General features: G+C 53.3%; 1 protein-coding gene across 1 annotated transcript in view; it reads left to right on the top strand.

The window, feature by feature from the left end:
- The first annotated feature begins 223 nt into the window (after positions 1–223).
- The window catches only part of LOC106592857 (TBC1 domain family member 30), a 33399-nt gene continuing 15567 nt past the window's right edge, over positions 224–18055 (top strand). Inside the window, exons 1-8 of the mRNA XM_045711895.1 lie at positions 224–566; positions 6180–6344; positions 13007–13068; positions 13352–13417; positions 15953–16078; positions 16600–16785; positions 16953–17121; positions 17495–17663. Of these exons, the coding sequence (XP_045567851.1) occupies positions 224–566; positions 6180–6344; positions 13007–13068; positions 13352–13417; positions 15953–16078; positions 16600–16785; positions 16953–17121; positions 17495–17663 (1286 nt within the window). The remainder of the gene's footprint in view (positions 567–6179; positions 6345–13006; positions 13069–13351; positions 13418–15952; positions 16079–16599; positions 16786–16952; positions 17122–17494; positions 17664–18055) is intronic.

Genomic DNA, 18055 nt, shown 5'->3' with positions numbered 1-18055 from the left:
GAACGGGGAGGGGGGACTATTCGTGTTGTAATGTCGTCCCGGGCGGAAAACGTGGCGGAACTTTTAGAAATAGACATATGTAACGGCGACGTCTGTTCGGAGGTGGAGAGCGGACTATTCATCAACTCCGGTACAGGCGCGTCACTCTTACACGGTTTCTCGGAGTTTCAGCAGTGGACTGGATCTAGTTCTCGTCCGTCTTCAGACCAAAACAACACAGACTATGTCTCAAAGAGACCGAGAGACTGCTTCAATAACGACACCACACCATCCCCCGAGTCTGTATCCCCAGAACGGCCCGGGGTGTGAATCCGGTGATCGTGTGATCCTTGGAGAGCTTCAGGGTCGGGATCACCGAGTTCCTCGTTCCTCCATAGTGGACTGTCTGTTGGTGGAGTTGTATGACACCTACAGTAGCGCCCGGATCAGTGTCGACAGCCCGGATAGTAGTACCGAGGCGTCCAGTTCGGAGCTGTTCTGCCGTAGTAATACTGGGTCCAGTTTCCTCCAGGAACTACAGGAGAAACACACCAGGAGACATCAGGTCAGCTACCTGTCTCAGAAAGGTCAGTTCAATTTGTATTAAATATATATATATATATATGTTTATGTGTTACCTTTTATTTAACGAGGCAAGTCATTTAAGAACACATTCTTATTTACAACGACGGCCTACGGGGGAACAGCGGGTTAACTGTCTTGTTCAGGGGGCAGAACGACAGATTGTTTTGTACAAAAAACTGTTCCATTAAATAGCAAATGTGGCAACTCTGGTCATGGCACATGCGCTCTAGCCACCAGCTCTAGGATACAGTGGGGGGGGGTCCAGCTCTAGGATACAGTGGGGGGGGTCCAGCTCTAGGATACAGTGGGGGAGGTCCAGCTCTAGGATACAGTGGGGGGAGTCCAGCTCTAGGATACAGTGGGGGGGGTCCAGCTCTAGGATACAGTGGGGGGGGGGGAGTCCAGCTCTAGGATACAGTGGGGGGAGTCCAGCTCTAGGATACAGTGGGGGGGGGAGTCCAGCTCTAGGATACAGTGGGGGGAGTCCAGCTCTAGGATACAGTGGGGGGAGTCCAGCTCTAGGATACAGTGGGGGGGAGTCCAGCTCTAGGATACAGTGGGGGGGAGGGGGAGTCCAGCTCTAGATACAGTGGGGGGAGTCCAGCTCTAGGATACAGTGGGGGGGGGTCCAGCTCTAGGATACAGTGGGGGGGGTCCAGCTCTAGGATACAGTGGGGGGAGTCCAGCTCTAGGATACAGTGGGGGGGTCCAGCTCTAGGATACAGTGGGGGGGAGGTCCAGCTCTAGGATACAGTGGGGGGGGAGTCCAGCTCTAGGATACAGTGGGGGGGAGTCCAGCTCTAGGATACAGTGGGGGGGGAGTCCAGCTCTAGGATACAGTGGGGGGAGTCCAGCTCTAGGATACAGTGGGGGGAGTCCAGCTCTAGGATACAGTGGGGGAGGGGAGTCCAGCTCTAGATACAGTGGGGGGAGTCCAGCTCTAGGATACAGTGGGGGGGGTCCAGCTCTAGGATACAGTGGGGGGGGAGTCCAGCTCTAGGATACAGTGGGGGGAGTCCAGCTCTAGGATACAGTGGGGGGGGGAGTCCAGCTCTAGGATACAGTGGGGGGGGTCCAGCTCTAGGATACAGTGGGGGGGAGTCCAGCTCTAGGATACAGTGGGGGGAGTCCAGCTCTAGGATACAGTGGGGGGGGGAGTCCAGCTCTAGGATACAGTGGGGGGGAGTCCAGCTCTAGGATACAGTGGGGGGGAGTCCAGCTCTAGGATACAGTGGGGGGGTCCAGCTCTAGGATACAGTGGGGGAGGGGGAGTCCAGCTCTAGGATACAGTGGGGGGGAGTCCAGCTCTAGGATACAGTGGGGGGGGAGTCCAGCTCTAGGATACAGTGGGGGGAGTCCAGCTCTAGGATACAGTGGGGGGAGTCCAGCTCTAGGATACAGTGGGGGGGAGGGGGAGTCCAGCTCTAGGATACAGTGGGGGGGTCCAGCTCTAGGATACAGTGGGGGGGTCCAGCTCTAGGATACAGTGGGGGGGTCCAGCTCTAGGATACAGTGGGGGGGGGTCCAGCTCTAGGATACAGTGGGGGGGGGTGTCCAGCTCTAGGATACAGTGGGGGGGTCCAGCTCTAGGATACAGTGGGGGGGGTCCAGCTCTAGGATACAGTGGGGGAGTCCAGCTCTAGGATACAGTGGGGGGGGTCCAGCTCTAGGATACAGTGGGGGGGAGTCCAGCTCTAGGATACAGTGGGGGGGGTCCAGCTCTAGGATACAGTGGGGGGGTCCAGCTCTAGGATACAGTGGGGGGAGTCCAGCTCTAGGATACAGTGGGGGGTCCAGCTCTAGGATACAGTGGGGGGAGTCCAGCTCTAGGATACAGTGGGGGGGGTCCAGCTCTAGGATACAGTGGGGGGGGTCCAGCTCTAGGATACAGTGGGGGGGGGGGAGTCCAGCTCTAGGATACAGTGGGGGGGGTCCAGCTCTAGGATACAGTGGGGGGGGTCCAGCTCTAGGATACAGTGGGGGGGTCCAGCTCTAGGATACAGTGGGGGGGGGTAGTCCAGCTCTAGGATACAGGGGGGGTAGTCCAGCTCTAGGATACAGTGGGGGGTAGTCCAGCTCTAGGATACAGTGGGGGGGAGTCCAGCTCTAGGATACAGTGGGGGGGAGTCCAGCTCTAGGATGCAGTGGGGGGGGGGAGTCCAGCTCTAGGATACAGTGGGGGGGGAGTCCAGCTCTAGGATACAGTGGGGGGAGTCCAGCTCTAGGATACAGTGGGGGGGGGTCCAGCTCTAGGATACAGTGGGGGGGGAGTCCAGCTCTAGGATACAGTGGGGGGGGGGGGAGTCCAGCTCTAGGATGCAGTGGGGGGGGCGGAGTCCAGCTCTAGGATGCAGTGGGGGGGGGTCCAGCTCTAGGATACAGTGGGGGAGGAGTCCAGCTCTAGGATACAGTGGGGGGGGGAGTCCAGCTCTAGGATACAGTGGGGGGAGTCCAGCTCTAGGATACAGTGGGGGGGAGTCCAGCTCTAGGATACAGTGGGGGGGGGAGTCCAGCTCTAGGATACAGTGGGGGGGGTCCAGCTCTAGGATACAGTGGGGGGGAGTCCAGCTCTAGGATACAGTGGGGGGGTCCAGCTCTAGGATACAGTGGGGGGGTCCAGCTCTAGGTCCAGCTCTAGGATACAGTGGGGGGGGTCCAGCTCTAGGATACAGTGGGGGGGGAGTCCAGCTCTAGGATACAGTGGGGGGAGTCCAGCTCTAGGATACAGTGGGGGGGGGAGTCCAGCTCTAGGATACAGTGGGGGGGGTCCAGCTCTAGGATACAGTGGGGGGAGTCCAGCTCTAGGATACAGTGGGGGGGTCCAGCTCTAGGATACAGTGGGGGGAGTCCAGCTCTAGGATACAGTGGGGGGGAGTCCAGCTCTAGGATACAGTGGGGGGGTCCAGCTCTAGGATACAGTGGGGGAGTCCAGCTCTAGGATACAGTGGGGGGGTCCAGCTCTAGGATACAGTGGGGGGGGTCCAGCTCTAGGATACAGTGGGGGGGGTTTCCAGCTCTAGGATACAGTGGGGTTGGTCCAGCTCTAGGATACAGTGGGGGGGGTCCAGCTCTAGGATACAGTGGGGGGAGTCCAGCTCTAGGATACAGTGGGGGGGTCCAGCTCTAGGATACAGTGGGGGGGGAGTCCAGCTCTAGGATACAGTGGGGGGGTCCAGCTCTAGGATACAGTGGGGGGAGTCCAGCTCTAGGATACAGTGGGGGGGGTCCAGCTCTAGGATACAGTGGGGGGGGAGTCCAGCTCTAGGATACAGTGGGGGGGGGTCCAGCTCTAGGATACAGTGGGGGGGGTCCAGCTCTAGGATACAGTGGGGGGTCAGCTCTAGGATACAGTGGGGGAGTCCAGCTCTAGGATACAGTGGGGGGTCCAGCTCTAGGATACAGTGGGGGGGGTCCAGCTCTAGGATACAGTGGGGGGAGTCCAGCTCTAGGATACAGTGGGGGGAGTCCAGCTCTAGGATACAGTGGGGGGGAGTCCAGCTCTAGGATACAGTGGGGGGGGAGTCCAGCTCTAGGATACAGTGGGGGGGGAGTCCAGCTCTAGGATACAGTGGGGGGGAGTCCAGCTCTAGCATACAGTGGGGGGGGAGGTCCAGCTCTAGGATACAGTGGGGGGGGAGTCCAGCTCTAGGATACAGTGGGGGGAGTCCAGCTCTAGGATACAGTGGGGGGGGAGTCCAGCTCTAGGATACAGTGGGGGGGAGTCCAGCTCTAGGATACAGTGGGGGGAGTCCAGCTCTAGGATACAGTGGGGGGGAGTCCAGCTCTAGGATACAGTGGGGGGGTCCAGCTCTAGGATACAGTGGGGGGAGTCCAGCTCTAGGATACAGTGGGGGGGGTCCAGCTCTAGGATACAGTGGGGGGGTCCAGCTCTAGGATACAGTGGGGGGGTCCAGCTCTAGGATACAGTGGGGGGGGTCCAGCTCTAGGATACAGTTGGGGGGAGTCCAGCTCTAGGATACAGTGGGGGGTCCAGCTCTAGGATACAGTGGGGGGAGTCCAGCTCTAGGATACAGTGGGGGGGAGTCCAGCTCTAGGATACAGTGGGGGGTCCAGCTCTAGGATACAGTGGGGGGGTCCAGCTCTAGGATACAGTGGGGGGGTCCAGCTCTAGGATACAGTGGGGGGGTCCAGCTCTAGGATACAGTGGGGGGGTCCAGCTCTAGGATACAGTGGGGGGGGTCCAGCTCTAGGATACAGTGGGGGGGGGAGTCCAGCTCTAGGATACAGTGGGGGGGGTTCAGCCTACATGATGGGATTATTTTGGATAACAGCGATAATATTGTATTTGTCAGACGGCAGTTGATCATCATGTCACTAGACTCTCTATTGAAAAGCAGCATTGAACTCACAGCTCTTTCACCACCCTGAGCAGTTGATCATCACGTCGTAGTGGGAGGACTGCACACCTCATCATGGTTTGACTCTCAAATGTTTTCTGAGTTTTATCTTGGCCAGGTCGCAGTTGTAAATGAGAACTTGTTCTCAACTGGCCTACCTGGTTAAATAAAGGACTTGTTCTCAACTGGCCTACCTGGTTAAATAAAGGACTTGTTCTCTACTAGCCTACCTGGTTAAATAAAGGACTTGTTCTCTACTGGCCTACCTGGCTAAATAAAGGACTTGTTCTCAACTAGCCTACCTGGTTAAATAAAGGACTTGTTCTCTACTAGCCTACCTGGTTAAATAAAGGACTTGTTCTCAACTGGCCTACCTGGTTAAATAAAGGACTTGTTCTCAACTAGCCTACCTGGTTAAATAAAGGACTTGTTCTCAACTAGCCTACCTGGTTAAATAAAGGACTTGTTCTCAACTAGCCTAACCTGGTTAAATAAAGGTGAAATAAAAATAAACATTTGTGTATAAATATATTTAGTATTTGTGTATATAGGCGTTTCCTCGGCCATTTCTCACATAATTCATTTTACGGACACAAAAGATCCCATGTAAAATGAACAAATGATCTGTAACCATTATTATAAAATTGTACTGAAAAAATGTTAATTTTTTTTTTTTTATATGTTATTACTTTACTGGCATAGGAACTGTGGATGGAAACGTGGATACAGGCCAATATTACTCTGAAATCATCAGATCACATTGAATCTACTACAGGCCAATATTACTCTGAAATCATCAGATCACATTAAATCTACTACTGTCTGTCACTCACTCCCTCACACTTCATGTATTGTGAAGTCTGTTTATAAAATGCATTTTTAATGTTTAAAAATTGTATTATAATGTGTATATTACTGCCTTATTTTTGCTGGCCCCAGGAAGAGTAGCTGCTGCCTTGACAGGAACTAATGGGGATCCATAATAAACCCCAGGAAGAGTAGCTGCTGCCAAGCTGCTCTATATATCTATATATCTATATTGTGTTCCCAGCACCAGGAGAGTTGAGCTGTATCGTAGAGGAGGTTCTCTACAGGACGGGTCTCCAGTCAGCCAAGCTGCTCTATATATCTATATATCTATATTGTGTTCCCAGCACCAGGAGAGTTGAGCTGTATCGTAGAGGAGGTTCTCTACAGGACGGGTCTCCAGTCAGCCAAGCTGCTCTATATATCTATATATCTATATTGTGTTCCCAGCACCAGGAGAGTTGAGCTGTATCGTAGAGGAGGTTCTCTACAGGACGGGTCTCCAGTCAGCCAAGCTGCTACGCCAGCTGAAGCGGAGAGATCGCCTCGCTCACAAGCTCCAGAAGAACTATGACATCATCACCGCCTGTCTTCAGGCCGTGTCCCAGAAGAGAAGTAAGGAGACGCCGTGGCTCCCTATTCCCTATGTAGTGCTCCCTATTCCCTATGTAGTGCTCCCTATTCCCTATGTAGTGCTCCCTATTCCCTATGTAGTGCTCCCTATTCCCTATGTAGTGCTCCCTATTCCCTATGTAGTGCTCCCTATTCCCTATGTAGTGCTCCCTATTCCCTGTGTAGTGCTCCCTATTCCCCGTGTAGTCGCGCTCCCTATTCCCCGTGTAGTCGCGCTCCCTATTCCCCGTGTAGTCGCGCTCCCTATTCCCCGTGTAGTCGCGCTCCCTATTCCCCGTGTAGTCGCGCTCCCTATTCCCCGTGTAGTCGCGCTCCCTATTCCCCCGTGTAGTCGCGCTCCCTATTCCCCCGTGTAGTCGCTCCCTATTCCCCGTGTAGTCGCGCTCCCTATTCCCGTGTAGTCGCGCTCCCTATTCCCCGTGTAGTGTCGCGCTCCCACCCTATTCCCGTGTCGCGCTCCCACCCTATTCCCGTGTCGCGCTCCCTATTCCCCGTGTCGCGCTCCCTATTCCCCGTGTCGCGCTCCCACCCTATTCCCCGTGTCGCGCTCCCTATTCCCCGTGTCGCGCTCCCTATTCCCCGTGTCGCGCTCCCACCCTATTCCCCGTGTAGTGTCGTGCTCCCACCCTATTCCCCGTGTCGTGCTCCCTCCCTATTCCCCGTGTCGCGCTCCCTATTCCCCGTGTCGCGCTCCCTATTCCCGTGTCGTGCTCCCACCCTATTCCCCGTGTCGCGCTCCCTATTCCCGTGTAGTGTCGCTCCCACCCTATTCCCCGTGTCGCGCTCCCTATTCCCCGTGTAGTGTCGTGCTCCCACCCTATTCCCCGTGTCGTGCTCCCTCCCTATTCCCCGTGTCGCGCTCCCTATTCCCCGTGTAGTGTCGTGCTCCCACCCTATTCCCCGTGTCGTGCTCCCTCCCTATTCCCCGTGTCGAGCTCCCTATTCCCCGTGTAGTGTCGTGCTCCCACCCTATTCCCCGTGTCGTGCTCCCACCCTATTCCCCGTGTCGAGCTCCCTATTCCCCGTGTCGTGTCGCGCTCCCACCCTATTCCCCGTGTAGTGTCGTGCTCCCACCCTATTCCCGTGTCGCGCTCCCACCCTATTCCCCGTGTCGCGCCTCCCACCCTATTCCCGTGTCGCGCTCCCTCCCTATTCCCCGTGTTGCGCTCCCTATTCCCCGTGTCGCGCTCCCTATTCCCCGTGTAGTGTCGTGCTCCCACCCTATTCCCCGTGTAGTGTCGCGCTCCCTATTCCCCGTGTAGTGTCGTGCTCCCACCCTATTCCCCGTGTCGTGTCGTGCTCCCACCCTATTCCCCGTGTCGTGCTCCCTCCCTATTCCCCGTGTCGAGCTCCCTATTCCCCGTGTAGTGTCGCGCTCCCACCCTATTCCCGTGTCGTGTCGCGCTCCCACCCTATTCCCCGTGTCGTGTCGCGCTCCCACCCTATTCCCGTGTAGTGTCGCGCTCCCACCCTATTCCCCGTGTCGTGTCGCGCTCCCACCCTATTCCCCGTGTCGTGTCGCGCTCCCACCCTATTCCCGTGTCGCGCTCCTCCCTATTCCCCGTGTAGTGTCGCGCTCCCACCCTATTCCCCGTGTCGTGTCGCGCTCCCACCCTATTCCCCGTGTCGTGTCGTGCTCCCACCCTATTCCCGCGTCGCGCTCCCACCCTATTCCCCGTGTAGTGTCGTGCTCCCACCCTATTCCCCGTGTAGTGTCGTGCTCCCACCCTATTCCCCGTGTAGTGTCGTGCTCCCACCCTATTCCCCGTGTAGTGTCGTGCTCCCACCCTATTCCCCGTGTCGTGCTCCCTCCCCTATTCCCCGTGTCGAGCTCCCTATTCCCCGTGTAGTGTCGCGCTCCCACCCTATTCCCCGTGTAGTGTCGTGCTCCCACCCTATTCCCCGTGTCGTGCTCCCACCCTATTCCCCGTGTCGCGCTCCCTCCCTATTCCCCGTGTAGTGTCGCGCTCCCACCCTATTCCCCGTGTCGTGTCGCGCTCCCACCCTATTCCCCGTGTAGTGTCGTGCTCCCACCCTATTGGCTGAGACTCATACATTCCTTGTTAGCTAGTGATGTAGCAGAGATGGCTGTATTTCCATTCACTACGGCTCTCTTTTTGGGGGTTGTTGCCCTACCGATCTTCCCCTCTCCACCCCTCCCTTTTACATTTACTTCATCACGGCTTTCCTCTCCTCCCTCCATCATACCGCATCCCTCCCTCCCCCTCCCCCCTGCGGCGCTGGGTAAGGGTGTATACCGGGGCAGCTGCTCCTGAGACCGCTGCAGAGCCGCATCTCCTCGGTTAGAGGGAGAACTGATATCTGATTATCGATTTAAGACAGATCTATATATATTCTAGCAACTCTTTTATTTTAAAGGCATAATTGCGTGCGAATTCCTCCTGGATGGAACAAACATCAAGGCCATGTTCCTGTAGGCTGGAGACTGTTGACAGTTGTTGTGTTGGACCGGAGACGGAAAGATCAATCTCCCTCCCTGGAAGACACCGGGCTGTTGTGGAGCAGCTAGACGACGGGATTCGCGTGGGACGGAGGGAATAACGGACATTTTTATTTATTTTTTTATATATTGAAGCAGCAGCACAAAAGGGAAAAATAAAAAAACATGAATGTAGTCTACCGATAATAACTTGTAGTCTACACGGTGCGTGTGTCGGGTTTGATTGGGGAAATGAAGCAGGCCCGGTTTAACGCGGGTCGGAGGGCTCGGTCTGGACCGTGTGTCGCGGCAGGGTTCGAGCGGTGTCGGTAACATCATCAGTAACGTGCTGAAGAAAAGGAACGGCATCTCCCGTAGAGCACCCCGTCTGCTCTGCACGTTAGAGCCAGGTGACCGACCGGATCCCGTTCACCTCCCGGAGCCCGTTCAGCTCCGGCCTGATTGATACTCTCTGTGCTCTGTGGTCTGTCTGTACAGAATAACATGTCACTGCTCGTTGTGATGGGGGGGGGGGGGCTGTTCATTCATTCATTGTGGTTCTGAAATCATGGTGATATTTTACAAGGCGTTTCATTCATGTGATTTCCCCGTTAACTCGGTTTTAGGGCAGATAGGATGATAGAACTAAAGCCCACTAGTTGAATTCCTTCATTTCATGTCGTCTTTCTATTGGATGTTGCTGTCAGATGTAGCCTAGCTACATGTAGCCTAGCCCATAGGTCTAGTCATATCCATCTGTAGCTAGCCCGTCTGGTGATGTAGCCTAGCCCATAGGTCTAGTCATATCCATCTGTAGCTAGCCCGTCTGGTGATGTAGCCTAGCTACATGTAGCCTAGCCCATATGTCTAGTCATATCCATCTGTAGCTAGCCCGTCTGGTGATGTAGCCTAGCTACATGTAGCCTAGCCCATAGGTCTAGTCATATCCATCTGTAGCTAGCCCGTCTGGTGATGTAGCCTAGCTACATGTAGCCTCAGCCCATAGGTCTAGTCATATCCATCTGTAGCTAGCCCGTCTGGTGATGTAGCCTAGCCCATAGGTCTAGTCATATCCATCTCTAGCTAGCCTGTCTGGTGATGTAGCCTAGCTACATGTAGCCTAGCCCATAGGTCTAGTCATATCCATCTGTAGCTAGCCCGTCTGGTGATGTAGCCTAGCTACATGTAGCCTAGCCCATAGGTCTAGTCATATCCATCTGTAGCTAGCCCGTCTGGTGATGTAGCCTAGCTACATGTAGCCTAGCCCATAGGTCTAGTCATATCCATCTGTAGCTAGCCCGTCTGGTGATGTAGCCTAGCCCATAGGTCTAGTCATATCCATCTCTAGCTAGCCCATCTGGTGATGTAGCCTAGCTACATGTAGCCTAGCCCATAGGTCTAGTCATATCCATCTCTAGCTAGCCCATCTGGTGATGTAGCCTAGCTACATGTAGCCTAGCCCATAGGTCTAGTCATATCCATCTGTAGCTAGCCCGTCTGGTGATGTAGCCTAGCCCATAGGTCTAGTCATATCCATCTCTAGCTAGCCCGTCTGCTGATGTAGCCTAGCTACATGTAGCCTAGCCCATAGGTCTAGTCATATCTATCTGTAGCTAGCCCGTCTGCTGATGTAGCCTAGCTACATGTAGCCTAGCCCATAGGTCTAGTCATATCTATCTGTAGCTAGCCCGTCTGCTGATGTAGCCTAGCTACATGTAGCCTAGCCCATAGGTCTAGTCATATCTATCTGTAGCTAGCCCGTCTGCTGATGTAGCCTAGCTACATGTAGCCTAGCCCATAGGTCTAGTCATATCCATCTGTAGCTAGCCCGTCTGGTGATGTAGCCTAGCTACATGTAGCCTAGCCCATAGGTCTAGTCATATCTATCTGTAGCTAGCCCGTCTGCTGATGTAGCCTAGCTACATGTAGCCTAGCCCATAGGTCTAGTCATATCTATCTGTAGCTAGCCCGTCTGCTGATGTAGCCTAGCTACATGTAGCCTAGCCCATAGGTCTAGTCATATCTATCTGTAGCTAGCCCGTCTGCTGATGTAGCCTAGCTACATGTAGCCTAGCCCATAGGTCTAGTCATATCCATCTGTAGCTAGCCCGTCTGGTGATGTAGCCTAGCTACATGTAGCCTAGCCCATAGGTCTAGTCATATCCATCTGTAGCTAGCCCGTCTGGTGATGTAGCCTAGCTACATGTAGCCTAGCCCATAGGTCTAGTCATATCCATCTGTAGCTAGCCCGTCTGGTGATGTAGCCTAGCTACATGTAGCCTAGCCCATAGGTCTAGTCATATCCATCTGTAGCTAGCCCGTCTGGTGATGTAGCCTAGCCCATAGGTCTAGTCATATCTATCTGTAGCTAGCCCGTCTGGTGATGTAGCCTAGCTACATGTAGCCTAGCCCATAGGTCTAGTCATATCCATCTGTAGCTAGCCCGTCTGGTGATGTAGCCTAGCTACATGTAGCCTAGCCCATAGGTCTAGTCATATCCATCTGTAGCTAGCCCGTCTGGTGATGTAGCCTAGCTACATGTAGCCTAGCCCATAGGTCTAGTCATATCCATCTGTAGCTAGCCCGTCTGGTGATGTAGCCTAGCTACATGTAGCCTAGCCCATAGGTCTAGTCATATCCATCTGTAGCTAGCCCGTCTGGTGATGTAGCCTAGCTACATGTAGCCTAGCCCATAGGTCTAGTCATATCCATCTGTAGCTAGCCCGTCTGGTGATGTAGCCTAGCTACATGTAGCCTAGCCCATAGGTCTAGTCATATCCATCTGTAGCTAGCCCGTCTGGTGATGTAGCCTAGCCCATAGGTCTAGTCATATCTATCTGTAGCTAGCCCGTCTGGTGATGTAGCCTAGCTACATGTAGCCTAGCCCATAGGTCTAGTCATATCCATCTCTAGCTAGCCCTTTCTGGTGATGTAGCCTAGCTACATGTAGCCTAGCCCATAGGTCTAGTCATATCCATCTCTAGCTAGCCCTTTCTGGTGATGTAGCCTAGCTACATGTAGCCTAGCCCATAGGTCTAGTCATATATCTGTAGCTAGCCCGTCTGGTGATGTAGCCTAGCTACATGTAGCCTAGCCCATAGGTCTAGTCATATCCATCTGTAGCTAGCCCGTCTGGTGATGTAGCCTAGCTACATGTAGCCTAGCCCATAGGTCTAGTCATATCTATCTGTAGCTAGCCCGTCTGGTGATGTAGCCTAGCCCATAGGTCTAGTCATATCCATCTCTAGCTAGCCCGTCTGCTGATGTAGCCTAGCTACATGTAGCCTAGCCCATAGGTCTAGTCATATCTATCTGTAGCTAGCCCGTCTGCTGATGTAGCCTAGCTACATGTAGCCTAGCCCAGACAGTGCTCGGAGAGACCCAGGTCAGCAGCTAGCCAGCTATAGAAGACCTGACCAGATGTCAACATGGCGGAGACAGACAGCGCTCAGACCGGTATAGAAGGTTAGTGTAGGTGGGGGAGAGTTAGAGAGACCGGTGTGAGCTGTAACATGAAGCCGTGCAGAGCGGGGCAAATGGCGGCTCTGTGGTCGTTGGCTGGCCGCCGGACAGGTTAAGGCTGGAGGAACGGGTTCAGTCTGAATCCTTCTCTTTCCCGTTTGTTTCATTTCACCACCGTAACGGACAGCAACATCCTAATAAAACACAACCTGGGGCGTATTCGTTATGGAAACGTTTACCGTTTAGGAAGCAAACAGAGAAAAACAATAGTTTTTTTTTTATTGGACAAATTCGGGTAGATGCCACCCTGTTTAGTACGGTTTGCTCCCGTTTTAAGAAACGTTTTGCCACAGTATTTGCGTAATGATTAGCCCCAGAGAGCCTAGCCCCTCACAGCTGTTCGGTGGAGGTGAAAAATAGATTGAGTCTAAATCATTGGAAGAACAAAGTCATTGTCACTAATATATTTCCATATCGCCATGTTTCAGTACTATGATAAATGTGATTTTGTTTATCCCAGGTGCACACGGAGAGCAGCGACGTCATTAGTTATGGATAGGCTTATTTCCCTCCCTGCACGTCACTGTACTTAAACTTAGACTGATGATATTACGTACCTGATTAGTCACTAAGCCTTGTTATAGAGAGCTTTCTATGTAGTGTGTGTGTGTGTGTGTGTGTTGAGTGGTGACTGACAGTTCTGCTACAGTGGAGTTTTTCAGTCTGTACATCTTCTCTGTAGGAGTGGACACCAGGTTAAAGTTCACCATCGAACCTTCTCTGGGCAAGAACGGCTTCCAACAGGTCAGTATGGTCCCGTCACATCTTTAGCCCAGTTTCAGGTGACTGTGTGTATATCATATTTATGTCATGTCTGATCTGTGTTGGAGTCTGATCTGTGTTGGAGTCTGATCTGTGTGGGAGTCTGATCTGGGTGGAATCTGATTTTAGTGAGTCTGATCTGTGTGGGAGTCTGATCTGTGTGGGAATCTGATCTGTGTGGGAATCTGATCTGTGTTGGAATCTGATCTGGGTGGAATCTGATTTTAGTGAATCTGATCTGTGTGTTCTCTCTCTCTCTCCCCAGTGGTATGATGCTCTGAAGGCTGTGGTCAGACTTCCTACAGGCATCCCTAAAGAGTGGAGGAAGAGGGTAGGTCATAGTAGAGCTACTGATGTAACAGATTTGATGCTACTTCCCATCTCTCCAGCGGTGTTTATAGTGACTGGCCGGCCAGCGGCCCCAGTTGATTGGTGTTTGTAGTGACTGGCGGCCGGCGGCCCCAGTTGATTGGTGTTTGTAGTGACTAGCGGCCGGCAGCCCCAGTTGATTGGTGTTTGTAGTGACTGGCCGGCCAGCGGCCCCAGTTGATTGGTGTTTGTAATGACTGGCCGGCCACAGCATGGGGCTGCCACCACCATGCTTCACTGTGGGGATGGTTTTCTTGGGGTGATGAGAGGTGTTGGGATTGCGCCAGACATAGCATTTATTTTGATGGTCAAAAAGCTCAATTTTAGTCTCATCTAACCAGAGTACTTTCTTCCCCATGTTTTTGGGAGTCTCCCACATGCCTTTTGGCGAACACCAAACGTGTTTGCTTATTTTTTTTTTCTTTAACCAAAGGCATTTTTTTCTGCCCACTCTTCCCTAAAGCTCTGTAGAGTGTACGGCTTAAAGTGGTCCTATGGACAGATACTCCAATCTCCGCTGTGGAGCTTTGCAGCTCCTTCAGGGTTTATCTTTGATCTCTTTGTCACCTGAGTTCTAATCGTGCCTACCTCTGAACGAGTGGAATCATGAATGATTCATGCGTGCTCATTATGTTCGACTGCTCCCTCTGAATCATTCATGATTCAATGTGTGCTCGTTATGTTCCCCTGTATTTGCCTTGTTAGCAGCGCGTTCATTCACCACTCTGTCCGACAGGAAACTCCGCCCACGGCATACAGTAGGCAGAGAGGTGAAAAGAAATGGCTTAGCCCAGACCTACAGTGAGGATTGTTTTTTAACTTCACTTGACACTATCAAATCTATGTTGTGAAGTACACATTAGTCTCTCCTGCAGCAAAGCACCCCCCGCAACATGATGCCGCCGCCCCCCCGGTGCTTTGTGTCCGACCCCGCTCAATTGCTCCTCCACTTTGTCCCCTATACTTTTGATTTGCCATCTTGATCAATCTGCGTAGGTGGTATTTGTGCTAGTTTAACCAAACTAGTGTTCCCTGGCCACCCTTTTCCTCTAAGCACCATCTCTCTCCTTCAGAGATGACCCCTGGCTTCTTTACCTGCGGGATCGTCTGAGACCAGCCAGACAACTGATGAAACTGACGAGTATTTCTGTCTGTAATAAAGCCTCATTGTGCGCAAAAAAAAAAAAAGTCATTCATATTGTCTGGGCTTGGCTCCCCTGTGGGGTGGCCCTATGCCCTCCCAGGCCCACCCATTGCTGAGCCCCTGCCCAGTCATGTGAAATCCATAGATTAGGGCCTTAATGAATTTATTTCAGTTGACTGATTTTCCTTCTGTAAATTATAACTTGTTGTGTTTTTATATGTTTATGTATATCTACCACCAGATATCTAACCGGTAACCACATATACACGGAGTGTCCCCAAACGTTAAGAGCACCTTCCTAATATTGACTTGCTCCCCCTTTTTGCCCAGTTCTGGACACAAACCGGTGCGCCTGGCACCTACTACCATACCCCTTTCAAAGACTCTTTACTCTGCGTCTCCTCCTGTAAGGACTCTGCGTCTCCTCCTGTGAGGACTCTGCGTCTCCTCCTGTGAGGACTCTGCGTCTCCTCCTGTGAGGACTCTGCGTCTCCTCCTGTGAGGACTCTGCGTCTCCTCCTGTGAGGACTCTGCGTCTCCTCCTGTGAGGACTCTGCGTCTCCTCCTGTGAGGACTCTGCGTCTCCTCCTGTGAGGACTCTGCGTCTCCTCCTGTGAGGACTCTGCGTCTCCTCCTGTAAGGACTCTGCGTCTCCTCCTGTAAGGACTCTGCGTCTCCTCCTGTGAGGACTCTGCGTCTCCTCCCGTGAGGACTCTGCGTCTCCTCCTGTGAGGACTCTGCGTCTCCCCCCGTGAGGACTCTGCGTCTCCCCCGTGAGGACTCTGCGTCTCCCCCCGTGAGGACTCTGCGTCTCCCCCCGTGAGGACTCTGCGTCTCCCCCCCGTGAGGACTCTGCGTCTCCTCCTGTGAGGACTCTGCGTCTCCTCCTGTGAGGACTCTGCGTCTCCTCCTGTGAGGACTCTGCGTCTCCTCCTGTGAGGACTCTGCGTCTCCTCCCGTGAGGACTCTGCGTCTCCTCCCGTGAGGACTCTGCGTCTCCTCCCGTGAGGACTCTGCGTCTCCTCCCGTGAGGACTCTGCGTCTCCTCCCGTGAGGACTCTGCGTCTCCCCCGTGAGGACTCTGCGTCTCCCCCCCCGTGAGGACTCTGCGTCTCCCCCGTGAGGACTCTGCGTCTCCCCCGTGAGGACTCCGTCCCTCCCCGTGAGGACTCTGCGTCCCTCCCCCTGTGAGGACTCTGCGTCTCCTCCTGTAAGGACTAGTGTGGACAGTATAAATGTGTATATATGAATCCTCTCTCTCTGTGTGTTATCCAGGTATGGTTGACTAGCTGATCACTACCTCCACAGTATAAATGTGTATATATGAATCCTCTCTCTCTGTGTGTTATCCAGGTATGGTTAAGTCTAGCTGATCACTACCTCCACAGTATCTCTATCGACTGGGACAAAACTCTCCGCTTCGCTTTCAACGAACGCAGTAACCCTGACGATGACTCGCTGGGCATCCAGATTGTTAAGGTAATGCACAGACTGGGGTGTGTGTGTGTTAGCAGTACTGTGTGTGTGTTAGCAGTACTGTGTGTGTGTGTGTGTGTGTGTGTGTTAGCAGTACTGCCTGTGTGTGTGTGTTAGCAGTACTGCCTGTGTGTGTGTGTGTAGCAGGATATTTGTTCATGGAATCAACAGCTGGTCCCTCCACTTCCAGAGAGAACCATCAATTAGCAGGACAAGGTCCATTCCTCTCTCTCTCTCTCTCTCTCTCTCTTTCTCTCTCTCTTTCTCTCTCTCTCTTTCTCTCTCTCTCTTTCTCTCTCTCTCTTTCTCTCTCTCTCTTTCTCTCTCTCTTTCTCTCTCTCTCTTTCTCTCTCTCTTTCTCTCTCTCTTTCTCTCTCTCTTTCTCTCTCTCTTTCTCTCTGTCTCTCTCTCTCTCTCTCTCTCTCTCTCTCTCTCTCTCTCTCTCTCTCTCTTTCTCTCTGAATAAAGTCTTGTTGTTATGCTTGTCCCCTGGTACGGATTAATAAAGTATTGTTGTTCATTAGGACCTACACAGGACAGGTTGTAGTTCATACTCCGGCCAGGAGGGGGAGCAGGACCGAGTGGTGCTGAAGAGGGTACTCCTGGCGTACGCTCGCTGGAATAAGGCTGTAGGATACTGCCAGGGCTTCAATGTACTGGCGGCTCTCATACTGGAGGTTACCGAGGGCAACGAGAGCCACGCACTCAAGGTACACTCCTACCCTGCTCTGAAAGAGGTTGATATATCTGTTCTCATTCCTACTGGTCCTCCAGGTGATGATCTACCTGATAGACAAGGTGCACTCCTACCCTGCTCTGAAAGAGGTAGATTTATCTTTTCTCATTCCTACTGGTCCTCCATCTCTCTCTCCTCCAGGTGATGATCTACCTGATAGACAAGGTGCTACCGGAGAGTTATTTTGCCAACAACCTGCGTTCTCTGTCGGTGGACATGGCCGTGTTCAGAGATCTCCTGAGGATGAAGCTTCCTCACCTCTCACAGCACCTCCACCTTCTGCAGAAGACTGCTGATAGAGAGGCTGGAGGTGGGTCTGTCTCTCTGTCGTACGGACCGTTACTACTCCCTGACTAACGCCGGTGGGATACGGACCGTTACAACTCCCCCTGACTAATGCCGGTGGGATACGGACCGTTACAACTGCCCTGACTAACGCCGGCGTGTGTCTTACAGGAAGCTACCAGCCTCCCCCTGACTAACGCCGGCGTGTGTCTTACAGGAAGCTACGAGCCTCCCCTGACTAACGCCGGGCGTGTGTCTTACAGGAAGCTACGAGCCTCCCTGACTAACGCCGGCGTGTGTCTTACAGGAAGCTACGAGCCTCCCCTGACTAACGCCGGCGTGTGTCTTACAGGAAGCTACGAGCCTCCCCCTGACTAACCCCGGCGTGTGTCTTACAGGAAGCTACGAGCCTCCCCTGACCAATGTCTTCACCATGCAGTGGTTTCTGACCATGTTTGCGACGTGCCTGCCGCCCAACACCGTGCTGAAGATCTGGGACTCGGTGTTCTTCGACGGTTCGGAGGTTCTCCTGAGGGTAGCTCTGGCTATCTGGTCTCACCTGGAGGAGTGAGTACCCTAACCCCTACACACTAACCCCTACACACTAACCCCTACACCCTAACCCCTACACCCTAACCCCTACACCCTAACCCCTACACACTAACCCCTACACACTAACCCCTACACACTAACCCCTACACACTAACCCCTACACACTAACCCCTACACACTAACCCCTACACACTAACCCCACACACTAACCCCCACACACTAACCCCTACACACCAACCCCTACACACTAACCCCACACACCAACCCTAACCCCTACACACCAACCCCTACACACTAACCCTAACCCCTACACACTAACCCTAACCCCACACACCAACCCTAACCCCTACACACTAACCCCTACACACTAACCCCTACACACTAACCCCACACACTAACCCCTACAC

This window comes from Salmo salar, unplaced genomic scaffold, assembly GCF_905237065.1.
Source record: "Salmo salar unplaced genomic scaffold, Ssal_v3.1, whole genome shotgun sequence".
NCBI classification, from domain to species: domain Eukaryota; kingdom Metazoa; phylum Chordata; class Actinopteri; order Salmoniformes; family Salmonidae; genus Salmo; species Salmo salar.
The sequence above is the reverse complement of the archived record's forward strand: the minus strand, read 5'-3'. Positions and strand labels throughout refer to the sequence as shown.